General features: G+C 41.4%; 2 protein-coding genes across 4 annotated transcripts in view; one reads left to right on the top strand and one right to left on the bottom strand.

Annotated features, from left to right (window-relative positions):
* LOC133549812 (flavin reductase (NADPH)-like) overlaps window positions 1-5,072 on the bottom strand; it is a 13,085-nt gene extending 8,013 nt beyond the window's left edge. The window contains exons 1-3 of one of the 3 annotated variants that reach the window (XM_061895647.1): window positions 4,939-5,072; window positions 4,155-4,290; window positions 166-367 (exon numbers count right to left, since the gene is read on the bottom strand). In XM_061895647.1, coding sequence (XP_061751631.1) covers window positions 166-367; window positions 4,155-4,289 — 337 coding nt within the window. In that variant the 5' untranslated portion in view covers window position 4,290; window positions 4,939-5,072. Of the gene's footprint in view, window positions 1-165; window positions 368-4,154; window positions 4,734-4,782; window positions 4,806-4,938 lie in introns of those variants that run through there. The other 2 variants (XM_061895631.1, XM_061895639.1) reach the window with 2 other exon arrangements.
* Window positions 5,073-15,591: 10,519 nt separating this feature from the next.
* The window catches only part of ppef2a (protein phosphatase with EF-hand domain 2a), a 31,717-nt gene continuing 23,791 nt past the window's right edge, over window positions 15,592-23,517 (top strand). Inside the window, exons 1-4 of the mRNA XM_061895547.1 lie at window positions 15,592-15,869; window positions 15,927-15,981; window positions 16,061-16,236; window positions 16,331-16,445. Coding sequence (XP_061751531.1) covers window positions 15,702-15,869; window positions 15,927-15,981; window positions 16,061-16,236; window positions 16,331-16,445 — 514 coding nt within the window. The 5' untranslated portion in view covers window positions 15,592-15,701. The remainder of the gene's footprint in view (window positions 15,870-15,926; window positions 15,982-16,060; window positions 16,237-16,330; window positions 16,446-23,517) is intronic.

Genomic DNA, 23,517 nt, shown 5'->3' with positions numbered 1-23,517 from the left:
TTAAATCCTACTGAATAGCTCTTAATCTTCTTCCATTTATGCGATTTCAAATTAGCGGTATTGAAATCAGCCTCCTCCCTTTTGAAAATGGGAAGCGAGTTTGACCCGGCGGGCGCACGGCAATTCAAGGAAATACGGTAACAATAATCAGAAGTTTAGACTCACGGTCAGTGTACCAGGACGTCATGGTGATGAGCCTGTTGACCCGGGCCTCCTGCATGGCGGTGATCACGGCGCTCATGGAGAGGGTGTATCCCGTCACGCTGTAGAAGAAGGAGATGGGGAAGCCCAGGCAGGAGACGACCACGTCCACCCCTCTAAAGTGGGACTTGAGGCTGTCCGGCGAGAAAATGTTGGCTTCCACCACCTGCAGGCAGAGGGCCAGATTTAACTTTAAACAAATCACAGGTATTTAATTAAAAAAAAAAAGTTTTTTTTTTAGTATGAAAAAACTGCAAGAATTGGGCATTCTTTTGGGACTACTTTCACAAGCGTATTGATACACATTAGAGATGTCCGATAATGGCTTTTTTTTGCCGATATCAGATATTGTCTAACTCGTAATTACCAATTCTGATATCAACCAATATATATATATATATATATATGTATATATATATATTGAATTGAATTGAATTATATTTATATAGCGCTTTTCTCTAGTGACTCAAAGCACTTTACATAGTGACACCCAATATCTAAGTTACATTTAAACCAGTGTGGGTGTAGCACTGGAAGCAGGTAGGTAAAGTGTCTTGCCCAAGGACACAACAGCAGTCACTAGGATGGCGGAAGCGGGAATCGAACCTGCAACCCTCAGGTTGCTGGCACGGCCACTCTACCAACCGAGCTATACCGCTATATATATATATATATATATATATCCATCCATCCATCTTCTACCGCTTATTCCCTTTCGGGGTCGCGGGGGGCGCTGGCGTCTATCTTAGCTACAATCGGGCGGAAGGCAGGGTACACCCTGGACAAGTTGCCACCTCATCGCAGGCCCAACACAGATAGACAGACAACATTCACACTCACATTCACACACTAGGGCCAATTTAGTGTTGCCAATCAACCTATCCCCAGGTGCATGTCTTTGGAAGTGGGAGGAAGCCGGAGTACCCGGAGGGAACCCACGCAGTCACGGGGAGAACATGCAAACTCCACACAGAAAGATCCCGAGCCTGGATTTGAACCCAGGACTGCAGGAACTTCGTATTGTGAGGCAGACGCACTAACCCCTCTGCCACCGTGAAGCATATATATATATATATATATATATATATATATATATATATATATATATATATATATATATATATATATATATATATATATATATATATATATATATATATATATATATATATATATACATACATACACACACACACACAGTCATGGAATGAACACATTATTATGCCTAATTTTGTTGTGATGCCCCATTGGATGCATTAAACCAGTGGTCCCCAACCACCGGGCCGCAGAATAATTTTTTATAAAAAAAAAAACAAATAATTTTTTTAAATTAATTTTTTATTTTTTTATTAAATCAACACAACAAACACAATATACACTTACAAATAGTGCACCAACCACAAAAAAAATCCCCTTTTCATGACAAAGGAGAAAAAAAAGAAAAAAGAAAAAAAAAAGGACCCGCCCCCCACCCCCCGCGGATACAAAAAGGTTGGGGACCACTGCATTAAACAAGGTAACAAGGTTTTCCAAAATAAATCAACTCAAGTTATGGGGAAAAAAAATGCTAACATGGCACTGCCATATTTATTATTGAAACGTGCCTCAAAACAAAAGCTACAAAAACAATGAAGGCACACAGTTTCAGTTCAGACTATACTAGAGTCATAAAGTAAACATTAACATAGTCCTCTTTTCGTGCAAGACCGCCTGGTGTACTGTCAAACAGGAAATTATAACAGGGGGGCAATCTGCAAGCTGGTGGTGAGTGCTTGAAGCGGCCAGCCAGTCAGCCAGAGCTTCTGAAATGCTGCGTTGAGACAGGGCACCTCTGTTCACTGCAAGCTGCAAAGTCTGCGCCATGCAGGGCAGACTATCCACACCAAACGCCATTGTAGCTTTTGCCATACTGTGTGTGTTGTCTTGGGGTGGTTTTTGTTGTATTTTTGTTTTTTTCTCGGTGGAGTCTTTAAGCGACTACTGTGTGGCATCACTATTTTTCCGTGTTTTTTGCTTTTCATCCATCTTCCGCTTGTATTCATCGTGTATTTCTTTACGATTCTCGAAGAGGTGGGAGATCAAATTGCTCGTATTAAAAGGTTCCTCCTCGTATAACCAAGTTTTTGCGGTATAGCTCGGTTGGTAGAACGGCTGTGCCAGCAACTTGAGGGTTGCAGGTTCGATCCCCGCTTTTGCCATCCTAGTCACTGCCGTTGTGTCCTTGGGCAAGACACTTTACCCACCTGCTCCCAGTGCCACCCACACTGGTTTAAATGTAACTTAGATATTGGGTTTCACTATGTAAAGCGCTTTGAGTCACTAGAGAAAAAGCGCTATATCAATATAATTCATTTCATTTCATTGCAAATTCCCATTTTGTTTTATCCGTCAGAGATGCTTGAAAATAATCCCAGACCACAGACATGGTGTCGTTAGTCAGTCACCGAGCGAGTTCGCTTGTTAGCCGCGGCTACAGCACCGGCAACAACACACTCTCGCAACTCCTGGTGTTGTGTGTGGGAGGAGCCACTGACTGGGAGACGCAACTGCTCTGAACTTCTCCCTATGTCCGTGTACCGTTCCGTACAGCGATGTTTTAAAAAGTCATTAATTTTACTTTTTGAAACCCATCCATCCATCTTCTTCCGCTTATCCGAGGTCGGGTCGCGGGGGCAGCAGCCTAAGCAGGGAAGCCCAGACTTCCCTCTGCCCAGCCACTTCGTCTAGCTCTTCCCGGGGGATCCCGAGGCGTTCCCAGGCCAGCCGGGAGACATAGTCTTCCCAACGTGCCCTAAACACCTCCCTAGGGAGGCGTTCGGGTGGCATCCTGACCGGATGCCCGAACCCCGTCATCTGGCTCTTCTCGATGTGAAGGATCAGCGGCTTTACTTTGAGTTCTTCCCGGATGGCAGAGCTTCTCACCCTATCTCTAAGGGAGAGCCCCGCCACACGGCGGAGGAAACTCATTTCGGCCGCTTGTACCCGTGATCTTATCCTTTCGGTCATGACCCAAAACTCATGACCATAGGTGAGGATGGGAACGTGGATCGACCGGTAAATCGAGAGCTTTGCCTTCCGGCTCAGCTCCTTCTTCACCACAACGGATCGGTACAACGTCCGCATTACTGAAGACGCCGCACCGATCCGCCTGTCGATCTCACCATCCACTCTTCCCCCACTCGTGAACAAGACTCCTAGTTACTTGAACTCCTCCACTTGGGGCAGGGGCTCCTCACCAGCCACTTCGTCTAGCTCTTCCCGGGGGATCCCGAGGCGTTCCCAGGCCAGCCGGGAGACATAGTCTTCCCAACGTGTCCTGGGTCTTCCCCGTGGCCTCCTACCGGTTGGACGTGCCCTAAACACCTCCCTAGGGAGGCGTTCGGGTGGCATCCTGACCAGATGCCCGAACCACCTCATCTGGCTCCTCTCCATGTGGAGGAGCAGCGGCTTTACTTTGAGTTCCTCCCGGATGGCAGAGCTTCTCACCCTATCTCTAAGGGAGAGAGGAAACTCTTTTGGGCCGCTTGTACCCGTGATCTTATCCTTTCGGTCATGACCCAAAGCTCATGACCATAGGTGAGGATGGGAACGTAGATCGAGCGGTAAATTGAGAGCTTTGCCTTCCGGCTCAGCTCCTTCTTCACCACAACGGATCGGTACAACGTCCGCATTACTGAAGACGCCGCACCGATCCGCCTGTCGATATCACGATCCACTCTTCCCCCACTCGTGAACAAGACTCCTAGGTACTTGAACTCCTCCACTTGGGGTAAGGGTTTTGAAACCGATATCGATAATTTCCCATATTACATTTGAATGCATTTATCGGCCGATTATCATCGGCCATTTCTAATACACATCCTTTGAGAGAAGCCGGTTAAGGTGGTCACATGACACCACGGTGAACTTTGACCCCTCCCACACAGCGCGTAGTTGAGTGAAGACACCTTTACCTTGAGGTTGTCATGTTGCGCGGCCAGTTTGGCCGGGTTTCGCACCACGGCAGTGACGATGTGGCCCTGCTGTAGCGCCTGGCTCACCAAAAACTGCCCAGTCTGCCCGGTGGCTCCCAGCACGGCGATCTTCATCCTGACCCGCACACACACACACACACACACACACACACACACAGCGTCCCTTTACTTCACAGGAGCAAGAGAGACTTTGCCCTGCCAAAGTGTTCAACAGCCTGACTATTCAGACACGTCCCCAACCTGGTTTTATAAGACTGGGCGTAACAAAATGAATAAAAAGCCAGCTGTGTCATCTGAACACTCTGTGGCTTCATCATGTGTTTGTGGGTGAATGTCTTTGGGCCTCCAGGCTGCAATGCTTCTACCTGCCACTAGGGGGGCGACTCCTAAATGGGTGCGGTGGCATACAAAGCTTAGTTGTATTAGTCTAAATTGGAACATTAGCGTTGAATTAGCTTAAGGCGAATTGATTACTTCTGCCGCCGTGCTGTTTTGTAATATGTATTTTGTAATGGAGCCTCTTATGTGAAAAGTACTGGTGAACCACTGCACTGTTTTAAACTCTCTGAAAATGGATGGGCTTTTGTTGTCATTACGAAATGTTTCCATGTTGTTGTGGAATCATTTCACATCTAAGCTGGGAGGGGAACAAAAAAAAAACATCACGAAAATCATTCAATCATATTGATATAAATAATGATTAGAAGACATAGTTTTTAAAAGTGTTGACATTTGTTGCGAAAGCGCTTCCGCAAACACTCACCTTCATCGGCTGTCCTCTTCGGGGCGTTGTTCAAGAGCAGCGGCGGCGTTCAGCTGTGTTTGTAAAAACGAAACAAGACAAAACAAAACAAAACATCCATCCATTTTCTACCGTTTATTCCCTTCGGGGTTGTGGGGGCAAGGTAAAGAAAAACAAAGCAGAACAGAACAGAACAAAACCAAACAAAACAAAACAAAAGCAAAAACAACACAAACAAAACAAAAGTTAAGAAAAGAAAAGAAAACAAGACAAAACAAACCAAAACACACTTGACAAAACTTGACAAAAAAAAAAACTTGACAAAACAAAACAACCAAAACTTGACTAAATATCCATCCATCCATCCATCCATCCATCCAACCATCCATCCATCCATTTTCTACCGCTTATACCCTTTGAGTTTGCGGGGGCTAAACAAAACAGATCAGAACAGAACAAAACAAAACAAAACAAAACAAAACAAAACAAAACAAAACAAAACAAAACAAAACAAAACAAAACAAAACGTCCGTCCATCCATCCATCCATCCATCCATCATTCCATCCATTTTCTACTGCTTATTCCCTTCAGGGTTGCGGGGCAGAACAAAACAAAACAAAACAAAACAAAACAAAACATCCATACATACATACATTTTCTACTGCCTATTCCCTTCAGGGTTGCGGGGGCAAAACAAAACAAAACAAAACATCCAACCATCCATCCATTTTCTACCACTTATTCCCTTCGGGGTTGCGGGGCCAAAACAGAACAGAACAGAACAGAACAGAACAGAACAGAACAGAACAGAACAGAACAGAACAGAACAGAACAGAACAGAACAGAACAGAACAGAACAGAACAGAACAGAACAAAACAAAACAAAACAAAACAAAACAAAACAAAACAAAACAAAACAAAACAAAACAAAACAAAACAAAACAAAACAAAACAAAACAAAACAAAACAAAACAAAACAAAACAAAACAAAACAAAACAAAACAAAACAAAACAAAACAAAACAAAACAAAACAAAACAAAACAAAACAAAACAAAACAAAACAAAACAAAACAAAACAAAACAAAACAAAACAGTTCAAAAGCCAGCATCTGTGATGGTATGGGGGTGTATTAGTAAACAAAACAGTTCAAAAGCCAGCATCTGTGATGGTATGGGGGTGTATTAGTGCCCAAGGCATGGGTAACTTACACATCTGTGAAGGCACCATTAATGCTGAAAGGTACATACAGCTTTTGGAACAACATATGCTGCCATCTAAGCGACATCTTTTTCATGGACGCCCCTGCTTATTTCAGCAAGACAAAGCCAAGCCACATTCACCACGTGTTACAACAGCGTGGCTTCGTAAAAAAAGAGTGCCGGTACTTTCCTGGCCCGCCTGCCGTCCCGACCTGTCTTCCATCGAAATTGTGTGGCGCATTATGAAGCGTAAAATACAACAGCTGTTGAACGACTGAAGCTCTACATAAAACAAGAATGGGAAAAAATTCCACTTTCAAAGCTTCAACAATTAGTTTCCTCAGTTCCCAAACGTTTATTGAGTGTTGTTAAAAGAAAAGGTGATGTAAGACAGTGGTGAACATGCCCTTTCCCAACTACTTTGGCACGTGTTGCAGCCATGAAATTCTAAGTTAATTATTATTTGCTAAAATAAAATAAAGTTTATGAGTTTAAACATGAATGAGAATCAGCACCTCCAAGTCAGAGTCCATGGTTCTTGCCCGGAAAAGGGTGGAGTGCCATCTCCGGGTTGGGGAGGAGACCCTGCCCCAAGTGGAGGAGTTCAAGTACCTAGGAGTCTTGTTCACGAGTGAGGGAAGAGTGGATCGTGAGATCGACAGGCGGATCGGTGCGGCGTCTTCAGTAATGCGGACGTTGTACCGATCCGTTGTGGTGAAGAAGGAGCTGAGCCGGAAGGCAAACTTCTCAATTTGCAGCCATGAAATTCTAAGTTAATTATTATTTGCCGAAAAAAAAAAAAAGTTTATGAGTTTGAACATCAAATATCTTGTCTTTGTAGTGCATTCAACTGAATATGGGTTGAAAAGGATTTGCAAATCATTGTATTCCGTTTATATTTACATCCAACACAATTTCCCGTTTTAACAAGTTTAATTTGTGTATGATCAGATTTAGTGTTGAAAAAAGTGTCTTTAAGTTTATTTTGAGAGAGTGACGTCAAGCAAACTTGCTTCAGAGATTTTGGAAGGCGGGCATTTTTAACTGAAAAGAAGTAGAATTGTAGAGAAGCCGGGGCGCTGACGTCAGCCTGGTTCCCGTGCGCTCCTGCAACAGGCCCGTCTAGTCGCATCAAGCAATTAGCAGGACTAATCCGCTTGGGCCCGGGCGCCTTCATTATGCCGCCTCCTGAGGGACTAAAGACCGAAGCGGCTTTGACGGTCGGCACTTTTGTGCAGTGATGCACCCGAGAGCTGATTCCCTTCTGTTGACTTTTTTGTCCGGATCCCTTTTGTCTGAGAGCGATGGTGACCCCGGAGTGTGTGGACGATGACACACCCCAATTGTCCTAATAGACGCTCCGGGACGTGGTGACTGGAGAGGAAGGTGACCATGTAAGTTTCCATCTCTGTCGGATTTTAGCGGGGTCCAAGAAATAATTGTTATTCGTTGGAGGATTTGCCAAAAATGACCAACATTTGCTGCAAAATAAGTGGATAATGTGCTGTGTTTGTTTTGGGGCAGCAACAGTCATGGGATGTGGTGTCACGAAGTCCAACCAGTTCCAAAAGCAGTCCGCTAAAGGTAAGCCGGTCACATTATTCGACCTGGGTGTCACTTTCGCGCTTCTGTGCACAGATTGGTGACGTCCCAGCAGGAACAAGACATTAAAAACGGCGCGTTGAATTAGCTCCTGAAGCTGAGCAACTCAAACGTAACGTTAAAACAACATACTTGTTGGCAACGTTTATTCAATGTCAGGTGGTTACGTTGATGTGACCATTGAATTTTGGTCATTTCCCAACTAGCATTACCCAACTCAAATACAACGTTGAAACAACATACTTGTTGGCAACGTTTAATCAAGGTCAGGTTCTGACATTGATCTGACCATTTATTTTGGTCATTTCCCAACTAGTATTATCCAACTCAAATACAACGTTGAAACAACATACTTTTTGGCAACGTTTATTCAATGTCAAGTTGTTATGTTGATATGATCATTAAATTTTGGTCATTTGCCAACCAATATTGTACAACACAAATACAACATTGAAACAACATACTTTTAGACAACGTCCATTCAATGTCAGTTTCTGACATTGATATGACCATTGAATTTTGGCCATTTCCCAACTAGTATTATCCAACTCAAATACAACGTTGAAACAACATACTTTTTTGGCAACGTTTATTAAATGTCAGGTTGTTAGGTTGATCTGACCATTGAATTTTGGTCATTTTCCAACCAATATTCTACAACACAACTACAACGTTGAAACAACATACTTTTTTGGCAACGTCTATTCAATATCAGGTTCTGACATTGATCTGACCATAGAATTTTGGTCATTTCCCAACTAATTTTCGACAACACAAATGCAACATACTTCTTGGCAACGTTTATTCAATGTCAAGTTGTTATGTTGATATGATCATTAAATTTTGGTCATTTTCCAACCAATATTCTACAACACAAATACAACATTGAAACAACATACTTTTTGACAACGTCTATTCAATGTCAGGTTCTGACATTGAATAGACCATTGATTTTTGGTCATTTCCCAACTAGTATTATCCAACTCAAATACAACATTGAAACAACATACTTTTTGGCAATGTTTATTCAATGTCAGGTTGTTATGTTGATATGACCATTGAATTATGGTCATTTCCCAACCAATATTCTACAACACAAATACAACATTGAAACAACATACTTTTTGGCAACGTTTATTCAATGTCAGGATCATTCAATGTTGATATTCAATGTTGATATGATTACTGAATTTTGGTCATTTTCCATTTAATATTCCACAACACAAATGCAACGTTGAAACAACATACTTTTTGACAACGTCTATTCAATGTCAGGTTCTGACATTGATTTGACCATTGATTTTCGCTCATTTCCCAACTAGTATTATCCAACACAAATGCAACATTGGGCTTCACGGTGGCAGAGGGGTTAGTGCGTCTGCCTCACAATACGAAGTTCCTGCAGTCCTGGGTTCAAATCCAGGCTCGGGATCTTCCTGTGTGGAGTTTGCATGTTCTCCCCGTGAATGCGTGGGTTCCCTCCGGGTACTCCGGCTTCCTCCCACTTCCAAAGACATGCACCTGGGGATAGGTTGATTGGCAACACTAAATTGGCCCTAGTGTGTGAATGTGAGTGTGAATGTTGTCTGTCTATCTGTGTTGGCCCTGCGATGAGGTGGAGACTTGTCCAGGGTGTACCCCGCCTTCCGCCCGATTGTAGCTGAGATAGGCGCCAGCGCCCCCCGCGACCCCAAAAGGAAATAAGCGGTAGAAAATGGATGGATGGATGGATGGAAGGTTGTGAAGTTGATTTGACCGTTGGAATTTGGTCTTTTCCCAACCAATATTCTACAACACAAATACAACATTGAAACAACATACTTTTTGGCAACGTCAATTCAATGTCAGGTTTTGACGTTGATTTGACCATTGATTTTTTGTCATTTCCCAGCTAGTATTCCCCAACACAAATACAACATTGAAACAACATACTTTTTGACAACCTTTATTCAATTTCAGGTTGTTATGTTGACATGACTATTGGATTTTGGACATTGCCCAACCAATATTCTACAACAAAAATACAACGTTGAAAATTTTTTTGGGGGGGACAACGTCTATTCAATATCAGGTTCTGACATTGATCTGACCATTGAAATTTTGTCTTTTCCCAACCAATATTCTACAACACAAACACAACGTTAAAACAACATACTTTTTGGCAACGTCTATTTAATGTCAGGTTCTGACGTTGATTTGACCATTGATTTTTAGTCATTTCTTAGCTAGTATTCTCCAACATAAATACAACGTTGAAACAACATACTTTTTGACAACGTATATTTAATTTCAGCTTGTTGCGTTGATTTGACCATTGAATTTTGGTCATTTCCCAACCAATATTCTACAACAAAAATACAACGTTGAAACAATGTACTTTTTGGCAACGTCTATTCAATTTCGGGTTGTGACGTTGATATGACCATTGATTTTTGGTCATTTTCCAACCAATATTCTACAACACAAATACAACATTGAAACAACATATTCGTTGGCAAAGTCTATTCAATGTCAAGTTCTGACATTGATCTGACCATTGAAATTTGGCCATTTCCCAACTAGTATTATCCAACACAAATACAACGTTGAAACAACATACATTTTTGGCAACTTTTATTCAATGTCAGGTTGTTATGTTGATCTGACCATTGAATTTTGGTCATTTTCCAACCAATATTCTACAACACAAATACAACGTTGAAACAACATACTTTTTTGACAACGTCTATTCAATATCAGGTTCTGACATTGATCTGACCATAGAATTTTGGTCATTTCCCAACTAATTTTCGACAACACAAATGCAACATACTTCTTGGCAACGTTTATTCAATGTCAAGTTGTTATGTTGATATGATCATTACATTTGGGTCATTTCCCAACCAATATTCTACAACACAAATACAACGTTGAAACAACATACTTTTAGACAACGTCTATTCAATGTCAGTATCTGACATGATATGACCATTGAATTTTGGTCATTTCCCAACTAGTATTATCCAACTCAAATACAACGTTGAAACAACATACTTTTTGGCAATGTTTATTCAATGTCAGGTTGTTATGTTGATATGACCATTGAATTTTGGTCATTTTCCAACCAATATTCTACAACACAAATACAACGTTGAAACAACCTACTTTTTGGCAACGTCTATTCAATGTCAGGTTCTGACGTTGATTTGACCATTGATTTTTAGTCATTTCTTAGCTAGTATTCTCCAACATAAATACAATGTTGAAACAACATACTTTTTGACAACGTATATGTAATTTCAGCTTGTTGCATTGATTCGACCGTTGAATTTTGGTCATTTCCCAACCAATATTCTACAACACAAATACAACGTTAAAACATGCTTTTTGGCAACGTCTATTCAATGTCAGGTTCTGACATTGATTTGACAATGGATATTTGGTCATTTCCCAACAAGTATTCTCCAACGCAAATACGACATTGAAACAACATACTTTTTTGACAACGTTTATTCAATGTCGGGTTGTGACGTTGATTTGACCGTTGAAATTTGAACATATCCCAACCAATATTCTACAACACAAATACGTTGAAACAACATATTTTTGGCAACGTCTATTCAATGTCGGGTTGTGACGTTGACATGACCATTGATTTTTGGTCATTTTCCAACCAATATTGTACAACACAAATACAACATTGAAACAACATACTTGTTGGCAACGTTTAATCAAGGTCAGGTTCTGACATTGATCTGACCATTGATTTTTGGGCATTTCCCAACTAGTATTATCCAACTCAAATACAACGTTGAAACAACATGCTTTTTGACAACGTTTTTTCAATGTCAGGTTGTAACGTTGATAAAACCATAAAAATTTGGCCATTTTCCAACCAACAACGTGGATCCAACTTTGGACATTAACAATCTCAATTTACAAACACAACTATTTCGCAACGTTGTTTCAAAGTCGGTTTTAAAGGACATGTATGTATAATCAACGTTGTATCAATGTCTTGTGCCTGCTGGGTTAGTCTACCTTTTTTGGAATTAAAAGGCTACAAACATGTTGAAGTGCGGGAAATACGCCTTTGACTGACATAAATTTTAACCTGACCTTTGTTCATGATTTAATTTTTTGTCTTTTTCATGCTTTCCTCTTGGCAGCCGTCACAAGTAAGACATCTGTTTGTTCTCCTGATGTCGTGTGTGTTGTCCTTTGTGGGGTTGAACTATAGCAGAAAGTTGCCTATTAAAAGGGAAATTACACTTTTTTTTTTTAATTTTTCATTTTTTTAATGCATTCCAAGTCATAAAACCCTGCAAGTACGAGGTGGCTAACAATGCAGCTAATAGCACTCTATTGCCAGAAATCCGTCTGAAAAACATCCAAAAACATCCATTTAGACGTTGTGACCCAAATATTAACCAAGTATATATTGTTATTATAAGCGCTAACGCAGTCAAACTATTTTTAGCTGTGCCGTTATAACAGAGCGCTAACTATCTTATGCTGCTATTTTGATGTACTGAACTGGTGAGCAGCTGCATCACCTCTGAGTTGGTAAAAGTTAATTCTAGTTTTTAAATTATGCCGTTAACTTGAATAGTAGAAGGTTGACTAAAACATTATTTTATAGAGCAAAATTAAATGTTTTTACGTTTATTTATTTCTGTTTTACTCATTTCAGAATCAGAATCAGAATCAAAATAGTTTTTATTGCCATCGGGACTGTGTGGCGCGGTTGGGAGAGTGGCCGTGCCAGCAACCTGAGGGATCCTGGTTCAATCCCCACCTTCAATCCAACCTAGTCATGTCCGTTGTGTCCTTGAGCAAGACACTTCACCCTTGCTACTGATGGGTGCTGGTTAGCGCCTTGCATGGCAGCTCCCTCCATCAGTGTGTGAATGTGTGTGTGTGAATGGGTGAATGTGGAAGTAGTGTCAAAGCGCTTTGAGTACCTTGAAGGTAGAAAAGCGCTATACAAGTAGAACCCATTTACCATTGTTTGAGAACGGGTTCACAAACTAGGGATTTGGTGTAATCGTGCAACATAAAACTCATAACACATAGTAGAATAGAATTTGAAATATTCTTAGGCTAACCATTTTTAATAATTTACATTCAATCAATCAATCAATCAATGTTTATTTATATAGCCCTAAATCACAAGTGTCTCAAAGGGCTGCGCGAGCCACAAAGCCATCCGCGGTACGAGAGCCCACATAAGGGCAAGGAAAAACTCACCCCAGTGGGACGTCGATGTGAATGACTATGAGAAACCTTGGAGAGGACCGCATATGTGGGCAACATCAGCAATGGACGTCGAGTGGGTCTAACATAATATTGTAAAAGTCCAGTCCATAGTGGATCTAACATAATAGTAAGAGTCCAATCCATAGTGGGGCCAGCAGGAGACCATCCCGAGCGGAGACGGGTCAGCAGCGCAGAGATGTCCCCAACCGATGCACAGGCGAGCGGTCCACCCCGGGTCCCGACTCTGGACAGTCAGCAATTCATCCATGGCCACCGGACCTATTTTTGGGCGGTGGGTACAGTGGGGTAGGCTCCAATGTCTCTCTGTGCCAAACTTACAGAATCCCTGCTTGAGAGTGAAAGAAAAAGTAAAAGAATGAAGCTCACTGTACCGGTTAGTTTAAATTAGTTTTTAATTATTTATCGTTCAGTTTTAAAATCACTGATTTATGTCAGGTTCAAAGACTGATGACAGCTATTAAACAGGACAAGAAGCAAAGAATCAAACAGAGACAGAATTAAATTTGGCTCAATTTGAGGAGAAACGTCTGGTCTGCACTGTTGTAGAGTTTCCAGCACGCTCTGGCGAAAGATTGTACGCCACCTCTTTTTATTTGGACTTTCCCTGATTACATTGCAACAGCTGTTTCTAAGGGACGAGGGTCGTAAACAGTTCACAGAAAAGGTCATAAAATAGTTCAAAGAAGAGGTTCGTAAAAGAGTTCAAAGAGAGGTTCGTAAAACAGTTCAAAGAAGTCGTTCCTAAAACAGTTGAAAGAGGACGTCGCCTGGAGTGGATTCTGGTCCTGCTTCCTCTTCGCTTTTCTAGTCCATGGTTCGACAATATATTTGTGTTTGATTATGATACATGAAAGAAACAGGAACACCTTCATCTTGCTTCCCCCCTACAAAGTGGAGTTTTACGAGCCTTACTCTTGGTAGGTTCAAAGACAGCTTTTGGTCTTCTCGCTAGGAACTGATTTCAACACAAAGTTTTTGTGATAATTTAGATAGAATTATTCTAACAGTTAGATCCCTAACATATACGGTACATTGGTGGCGTATTGAACAGAAAACCCTAAATCTCAAATACTATTTTCGGGCGGTGGGTACAGTGGGGTAGGCTCCAATGTCTCTCTGTGCCAAACTTACAGAATCCCTGCTTGAGAGTGAAAGAAAAAGTAAAAGTATGAAGCTTACTGTACTGGTTAATTTAAATTAGTTTTTAATTATTTATCGTTCAGTTTTAAAATCACTGATTTATGTCAGGTTCAAAGACTGATGACAGCTATTAAACAGGACAAGAAGCAAAGAATCAAACAGAGACAGAATTAAATTTGGCTCAATTTGAGGAGAAACGTCTGGTCTGCACTCTTGTACAGTCTCCAGCACGCTCTGGCGAAAGATTGTACGCCACCTCTTTTTATTTGGACTTTCCCTGACCACATTGCAACAGCTGTTTCTAAGGGACGAGGGTCGTAAAAAGTTCACAGAAAAGGTTGTATACAGTTCACAGAAAAGGTTGTATACAGTTCACAGAAAAGGTTGCATACAGTTCACAGAAAAGGTTGTAAACAGTTCACAGAAAAGGTCGTAAAACATTTCAAAGAAGCGGTGCCTGGAGGGGAGTCTGGTCTTGCTTCCTCTTCGCTTTTGTAGTTCTTGGGTCAAACAATATCTTTCTGTTGATTACAATACATGAAAGAAATATAGAACATTCATGTTGCTTCCCCCCCTACACAATGGAGTTTTACTAGCCTTCTTCTGCTCACACGGTCAATAAGGTGGCCCAAAAAGAGACCAGCGGCAGTGGATGGATGGATGGATGGATGGAATGGAACGACCTCACAACAAACTTGAAAAGTCTAACAGATGACTCTTCATTGACAATTGAAGTTAGAAAAGTCTCTTTGAAGTTAGAAAAGTCTCTTTGAAGTTAGAAAAGTCTCTTTGAAGTTAGACAAGTCTCTTTGGAGCAATCAAAGCTGCTCACACGGTCAATAAGGTGGCCCAAAAAGAGACCAGCGGCAGTGGATGGATGGATGGATGGATGGATGGAATGGAACGACCTCACAACAAACTTGAAAAGTCTAACAGATGACTCTTCATTGACAATTGAAGTTAGAAAAGTCTCTTTGAAGTTAGAAAAGTCTCTTTGAAGTTAAAAAAGTCTCTTTGGGGTTAGAAAAGTCTCTTTGAAGTTAGGAAAGTCTCTTTGGAGCAATCAAAGCTGCTCACACGGTCAATAAGGTGGCCCAAAAAGAGACCAGCGGTAGAAAAATGGATGGATGGATGGAACGGAACGACCTCACAACAAACTTGAAAAGTCTAACAGATGACTCTTCATTGACAATTGAAGTTAGAAAAGTCTCTTGGAAGTTAGAAAAGTCTCTTTGAAGTTAGAAAAGTCTCTTTGGAGTTAGAAAAGTCTCTTTGACGTTAGAAAAGTCTCTTTGGAGCAATCAAAGCTGCTCACACGGTCAATAAGGTGGCCCAAAAGAGACCAGCGGTAGAAAATGGATTGCTGGATGGAACTGAACGACCTCACAACGAACTTGAAAAGTCTAACAGATGAATCTTCATTGACAATTGAAGTTAGAGAAAGTCTCTTTGAAGTTAGAAAAGTCTCTTTGAAGTTAGAAAAGTCTCTTTGAAGTTAGAAAAGTCTCTTTGGAGCAATCAAAGCTGCTCACACGGTCAATAAGGTGGCCCAAAAAGAGACCAGCGGTAGAAAATGGATGGATGGATGGATGGAATACCTTTTTTTTTTTTTTTTTCACAGCCCTAAGAGCGGCGGTCCTGATCCAGAAGTGGTACCGTCAGTACGTGGCCCGGACAGAGATGAGGCGGAGGTACACCTGGCACATCTTCCAGTCCATCGAATACTCAGGAGAGCAGGCTCAAATCAAGGTGAGACACCCCCAGCAGGCTTTTAAAAAATAACGACGGACTCCCTCGTTTTCGCAGCTTTACAACTTCCTGGGCTACCTCATGGACAACTTCACACCGTCCAGCAATGAGCGTGAGCTTTGAACACCGCACAGTTGGACTTCTCGTACCGACCCCCGTTTGTAGACTTTCTAATTGACGTGTCCCGCCAGGAAACCTGATCTCGCACATCTTCAGGGATCACGAAGTGTGCCAGGACGCGGAGTGGGAGCGCTACTTCTGCTACAAGAACATCCAGGTGCCCGAGATCTACTCAGGACCTCACCTGTGTTTCCCTGTGACTGCGGAGCAGGCTGCGGGCCTGGTGGAGGCCTTCAGGAACAAGAAAGTAAGCGACCGACCCTCACGTCGCCGGAAATCTTCGCGTTGCATTCACTGGCAGCGGTTTATTATTCGTTATTTGTCCGTCTCTTGCCTCGCAGCAGCTGCACTCGCGCTACGTCCTGCAGCTCCTCCTGGAGACCTGGAGGCTCCTGCGCATGTTGCCCAACATCAGCCGCATCTCCACCTGCCACAGCAAGGAGATCACCATTTGTGGTAGGTTCCTTTCTCTTTGGCACTGGTTACCGTGGAAGCTGTGTTTTTTATGGGATAAAAAAAATATATCTGGTCAAGTTTGACCGGTTGCGAGGTAGAATCCTTGACGGCGCCCAAAGGCCAGTGGGGACCCAGCATGTAGTAGTCATACCAACTGGTCTACTTTGAATTGAAAAGTGTGGAAATATAGGCAAAAATGCATCTATAACATTGTAATAGTTGGATTATTAACAAATGACATCTTCAATATCCACTGTGGACTGGACTGTCACTATTATGTTAGATCCACTATGGACTGGACTCTCACACTATTATGTTAGATCCACTATGGACTGGACTGTCACTATTATGTTAGATCCACTATGGACTGGACTCTTACTATTATGTTAGATCCACTATGGGCTGGACTTTCACATTATTATGTTAGATCCACTATGGACTGGACTTTCACTATTATGTTAGATCCACTATGGACTGGACTCTCACACTATTATGTTAGATCCACTATGGACTGGACTGTCACTATTATGTTAGATCCACTATGGACTGGACTCTTACTATTATGTTAGATCCACTATGGGCTGGACTTTCACATTATTATGTTAGATCCACTATGGACTGGACTTTCACTATTATGTTAGATCCACTATGGACTGGACTCTCACTATTATGTTGGATCAACAATGGACTGGACTTTCACACTATTATGTTAGATCCACTATGGACTGGACTCTCACTATTATGTTAGATCCACTATGGGCTGGACTGTCACACTATTATGTTAGATCCACTATGGACTGGACTCTCACTATTATGTTAGATCCACAATGGACTGGACTCTCACTATTATGTTGGATCCACTATGGACTGGACTGTCACATTATTATGTTAGATCCACTATGGACTGGACTCTCTCACTATTATGTTAGATCCACTATGGACTGGACTTTCACATTATTATGTTAGATCCACTATGGACTGGACTCTCTCACTATTATGTTAGATCCACTATGGACTGGACTGTCACAAAATTATATTAGATCCACTATGGACTGGACTCTCACTATTATGTTAGATCCACTATGGACTGGACTTTCATATTATTATGTTAGATCCACTATGGACTGGACTCTCTCACTATTATGTTAGATCCACTATGGACTGGACTTTCACATTATGTTAGATCCACTATGGACTGGACTGTCACAAAATTATATTAGATCCACTATGGACTGGACTCTCACTATTATGTTAGATCCACTATTGACTGGACTTTCATATTATAATGTTAGATCCACTATGGACTGGACTCTCACATTATTATGTTAGATCCACTATGGACTGGACTATCACTATTATGTTAGATCCACTATGGACTGGACTCTCACTATTATGTTAGATCCACTATGGACTGGACTCTCACTATTATGTTAGATCCACTATGGACTGGACTCTCAATTTTATGTTAGATCCACTATGGACTGGACTCTCACTATTATGTTAGATCCACTATGGACTGGACTTTCACACTATTATGTTAGATCCACTATGGACTGGACTGTCACTATTATGTTGGATCCACTATGGACTGGACTCTCACTATTATGTTAGATCCACTATGGACTGGACTCTCACACTATTATGTTAGATCCACTATGGACTGGACTTTCACATTATTATGTTAGATCCACTATGGACTGGACTTTTACACTATTATGTTAGATCCACTATGGACTGGACTCTCACTATTATGTTAGATCCACTATGGACTGGACTTTTACACTATTATGTTAGATCCACTATGGACTGGACTCTCACTATTATGTTAGATCCACTATGGACTGGACTCTCACAAAATTATATTATATACACTTTGGACTGGACTCTCACTATTATGTTAGATCCACTATGGACTGGACTCTCACTATTATGTTAGATCCACTATGGACTGGACTCTCACTATTATGATAGATCCACCATGGACTGGACTCTCACAATATTATGTTAGATCCACTATGGACTGAACTCTCACTATTATGTTAGATCCACTATGGACTGGACTCTCACTATTATGTTAGATCCACTATGGACTGGACTCTCACTATTATGTTAGATCCACTATGGACTGGACTCACACTATTATGTTAGATCCACTATGGACTGGACTCTCACTATTATGTTAGATCCACTATGGACTGGACTCACACTATTATGTTAGATCCACTATGGACTGGACTCACACTATTATGTTAGATCCACTATGGACTGGACTCTCACTATTATGTTAGATCCACTATGGACTGGACTCTCACTATTATGTTAGATCCACTATGGACTGGACTCTCACTATTATATTAGATCCACTATGGACTGATTCTCACACTATTATGTTAGATCCACTATGGACTGGACTCTCATTATTATGTTAGATCCACTATGGACTGGACTCTCACTATTATGTTGGATCCACTATGGACTGGACTCTCACTATTATGTTAGATCCACTATGGACTGGACTCACACTATTATGTTAGATCCACTATGGACTGGACTCTCACTATTATGTTAGATCCACTATGGACTGGACTCTCACTATTATGTTAGATCCACTATGGACTGGACTCTCACTATTATGTTAGATCCACTATGGACTGGACTCACACTATTATGTTAGATCCACTATGGACTGGACTCTCACTATTATGTTAGATCCACTATGGACTGGACTCTCACTATTATGTTAGATCCACTATGGACTGGACTCTCACTATTATGTTAGATCCACTATGGACTGGACTCTCACTATTATGTTAGATCCACTATGGACTGGACTCTCACTATTATGTTAGATCCACTATGGACTGGACTCTCACTATTATGTTAGATCCACTATGGACTGGACTGTCACAAAATTATATTAGATCCACTATGGACTGGACTCTCACTATTATGTTAGATCCACTATGGACTGGACTTTCATATTATTATGTTAGATCCACTATGGACTGGACTCTCTCACTATTATGTTAGATCCACTATGGACTGGACTTTCACATTAAGTTAGATCCACTATGGACTGGACTGTCACAAAATTATATTAGATCCACTATGGACTGGACTCTCACTATTATGTTAGATCCACTATTGACTGGACTTTCATATTATAATGTTAGATCCACTATGGACTGGACTCTCACATTATTATGTTAGATCCACTATGGACTGGACTATCACTATTATGTTAGATCCACTATGGACTGGACTCTCACTATTATGTTAGATCCACTATGGACTGGACTCTCACTATTATGTTAGATCCACTATGGACTGGACTCTCAATTTTATGTTAGATCCACTATGGACTGGACTCTCACTATTATGTTAGATCCACTATGGACTGGACTTTCACACTATTATGTTAGATCCACTATGGACTGGACTGTCACTATTATGTTGGATCCACTATGGACTGGACTCTCACTATTATGTTAGATCCACTATGGACTGGACTCTCACACTATTATGTTAGATCCACTATGGACTGGACTTTCACATTATTATGTTAGATCCACTATGGACTGGACTTTTACACTATTATGTTAGATCCACTATGGACTGGACTCTCACTATTATGTTAGATCCACTATGGACTGGACTTTTACACTATTATGTTAGATCCACTATGGACTGGACTCTCACTATTATGTTAGATCCACTATGGACTGGACTCTCACAAAATTATATTATATACACTTTGGACTGGACTCTCACTATTATGTTAGATCCACTATGGACTGGACTCTCACTATTATGTTAGATCCACTATGGACTGGACTCTCACTATTATGATAGATCCACCATGGACTGGACTCTCACAATATTATGTTAGATCCACTATGGACTGAACTCTCACTATTATGTTAGATCCACTATGGACTGGACTCTCACTATTATGTTAGATCCACTATGGACTGGACTCTCACTATTATGTTAGATCCACTATGGACTGGACTCACACTATTATGTTAGATCCACTATGGACTGGACTCTCACTATTATGTTAGATCCACTATGGACTGGACTCACACTATTATGTTAGATCCACTATGGACTGGACTCACACTATTATGTTAGATCCACTATGGACTGGACTCTCACTATTATGTTAGATCCACTATGGACTGGACTCTCACTATTATGTTAGATCCACTATGGACTGGACTCTCACTATTATATTAGATCCACTATGGACTGATTCTCACACTATTATGTTAGATCCACTATGGACTGGACTCTCATTATTATGTTAGATCCACTATGGACTGGACTCTCACTATTATGTTGGATCCACTATGGACTGGACTCTCACTATTATGTTAGATCCACTATGGACTGGACTCACACTATTATGTTAGATCCACTATGGACTGGACTCTCACTATTATGTTAGATCCACTATGGACTGGACTCTCACTATTATGTTAGATCCACTATGGACTGGACTCTCACTATTATGTTAGATCCACTATGGACTGGACTCACACTATTATGTTAGATCCACTATGGACTGGACTCTCACTATTATGTTAGATCCACTATGGACTGGACTCTCACTATTATGTTAGATCCACTATGGACTGGACTCTCACTATTATGTTAGATCCACTATGGACTGGACTCTCACTATTATGTTAGATCCACTATGGACTGGACTCTCACTATTATGTTAGATCCACTATGGACTGGACTCTCACTATTATGTTAGATCCACTATGGACTGGACTCTCACTATTATGTTAGACCCACTATGGACTGAACTCTCACTATTATGTTAGATCCACTATGGACTGGACTCACACTATTATGTTAGATCCACTATGGACTGAACTCTCACTATTATGTTAGATCCACTATGGACTGGACTCTCACTATTATGTTAGACCCACTATGGACTGAACTCTCACTATTATGTTAGATCCACTATGGACTGGACTCACACTATTATGTTAGATCCACTATGGACTGAACTCTCACTATTATGTTAGATCCACTATGGACTGGACTCTCACTATTATGTTAGATCCACTATGGACTGGACTCTCACCATTATGATAGATCCACTATGGACTGAACTCTCACTATTATGTTAGATCCACTTTGGACTGGACTCTCACTATTATGTTAGATCCGCTATGGACTGGACTCTCACTATTATGTTAGATCCACTATGGACTGAACTCTCACTATTATGTTAGATCCACTATGGACTGGACTCTCACTATTATGTTAGATCCACTATGGACTGAACTCTCACTATTATGTTAGACCCACTCGATGTCCATTACTTTCGGTTACCCCTAACTCTCCAAAGTTTCTTATAGTCATCCACGTTGTCATCCCACTGGGTTGTGAGTTTTTCCTTGCCCTGATGTGGGCTCTGAACCGAGGATTTTGTTGTGGCTTGTGCAGACCTTTGAGACACTTGTGATTTAGGGCTGGATAAATAAGCATTGATTGATTGATTGATTGACAGCACGGTGGAAGAGGGGTTGGTGCATCTGCCTCACAATACAAAGGCCCTGAGTAGTCCTGGGTTCAATCCCGGGCTCTGGATCTTTCCGTGTGGGGTTTGCATGTTCTCCCCGCGACTGCGTGGGTTCCCTTCCTCCCACCTCCAAAGACATGCACCTGGGGATAGGTTGATTGGCAACACTAAATGGTTCCTAGTGTGTGAATGTGAGGGTGAATGTTGTCTGTCTATCTGTGTTGGCCCTGTGATGAGGTGGTGACTTGTCCAGGGTGTACCCCGCCTTCCGCCCGAATACGGCTGAGATATTATTTTCAACAAACTGGAAAAGTCCAACAGATGACTCTTCCTTGAACAGTTGAAGTTGAAAAGTGGCTTTGGAGCAATGAAAGCTGCTCACACGGTCAATAAGGTGGCCGCTATGTTGGAAAGCTGTTTGGGGAGTTTTCCCGCCCTCTCGGACAAACATTGTTGTCTTCAAGGGATTACATAGTCTTGGTGGTTCTGCAGGACTGATGCCAAGATCTTGAGGACCTGGTTGTGCCGCCAGGTGTGTCTCCCCTGGGTGAGGCTCGTCTTGCATCCTGTCATGGTGGCTGGGGTTTGGGCAGAGGGCGCGGATTGGATCCTCGCCGTACCGCTAACATGCTAACATGTGAAATGAGTTTATAGCAGGGATGCTAACATGCTAACATGTGAAATGAATGTATAGCAGGGATGCTAACATGCTAACATGTGAAATGAGTTTATAGCAGGGATGCTAACATGCTTACAGGTGAAATGAGTTTATAGCAGGGATGCTAACATGTAAAATGAGTATATAGCAGGGATGCTAACATGCTAACATGTGAAATGAGTTTATAGCAGGGATGCTAACATGGGAAATGCGTATATAGCAGGGATGCTAACATGCTAACATGTGAAATGAGTTTATAGCAGGGATGCTAACGTGCTAACATGTGAAATGAGTTTATAGCAGGGATGCTAACATGGGAAATGAGTGTATAGCAGGGATGCTAACATGTGAAATGAGTTTATAGCAGGGATGCTAACATGTGAAATGAATGTATAGCAGGGATGCTAACATGCTAACATGTGAAATGAGTTTATAGCAGGGATGCTAACATGTAAAATGAGTATATAGCAGGGATGCTAACATGCTAACATGTGAAATGAGTTTATAGCAGGGATGCTAACATGCTAACATGTGAAATGAGTGTATAGCAGGGATGCTAACATGTGAAATGAGTGTAGAGCTGGGATGCTAACATACTAATATGTGAAATTAGTTTATACCAGGGATGCTAACATGTAAAATGAGTATATAGCAGGGATGCTAACATGCTAACATGTGAAATGAGTTTATAGCAGGGATGCTAACATGGGAAATGCGTGTATAGCAGGGATGCTAACATACCAACATGTGAAATTAGTTTATACCAGGGATGCTAACATGGGAAATGAGTGTATAGCAGGGATGCTAACATGTAAAATGAGTATATAGCAGGGATGCTAACATGCTAACATGTGAAATGAGTTTATAGC

This window comes from Nerophis ophidion, linkage group LG01 (genome assembly GCF_033978795.1).
Source record: "Nerophis ophidion isolate RoL-2023_Sa linkage group LG01, RoL_Noph_v1.0, whole genome shotgun sequence".
NCBI classification, from domain to species: domain Eukaryota; kingdom Metazoa; phylum Chordata; class Actinopteri; order Syngnathiformes; family Syngnathidae; genus Nerophis; species Nerophis ophidion.
The sequence above is the reverse complement of the archived record's forward strand: the minus strand, read 5'-3'. Positions and strand labels throughout refer to the sequence as shown.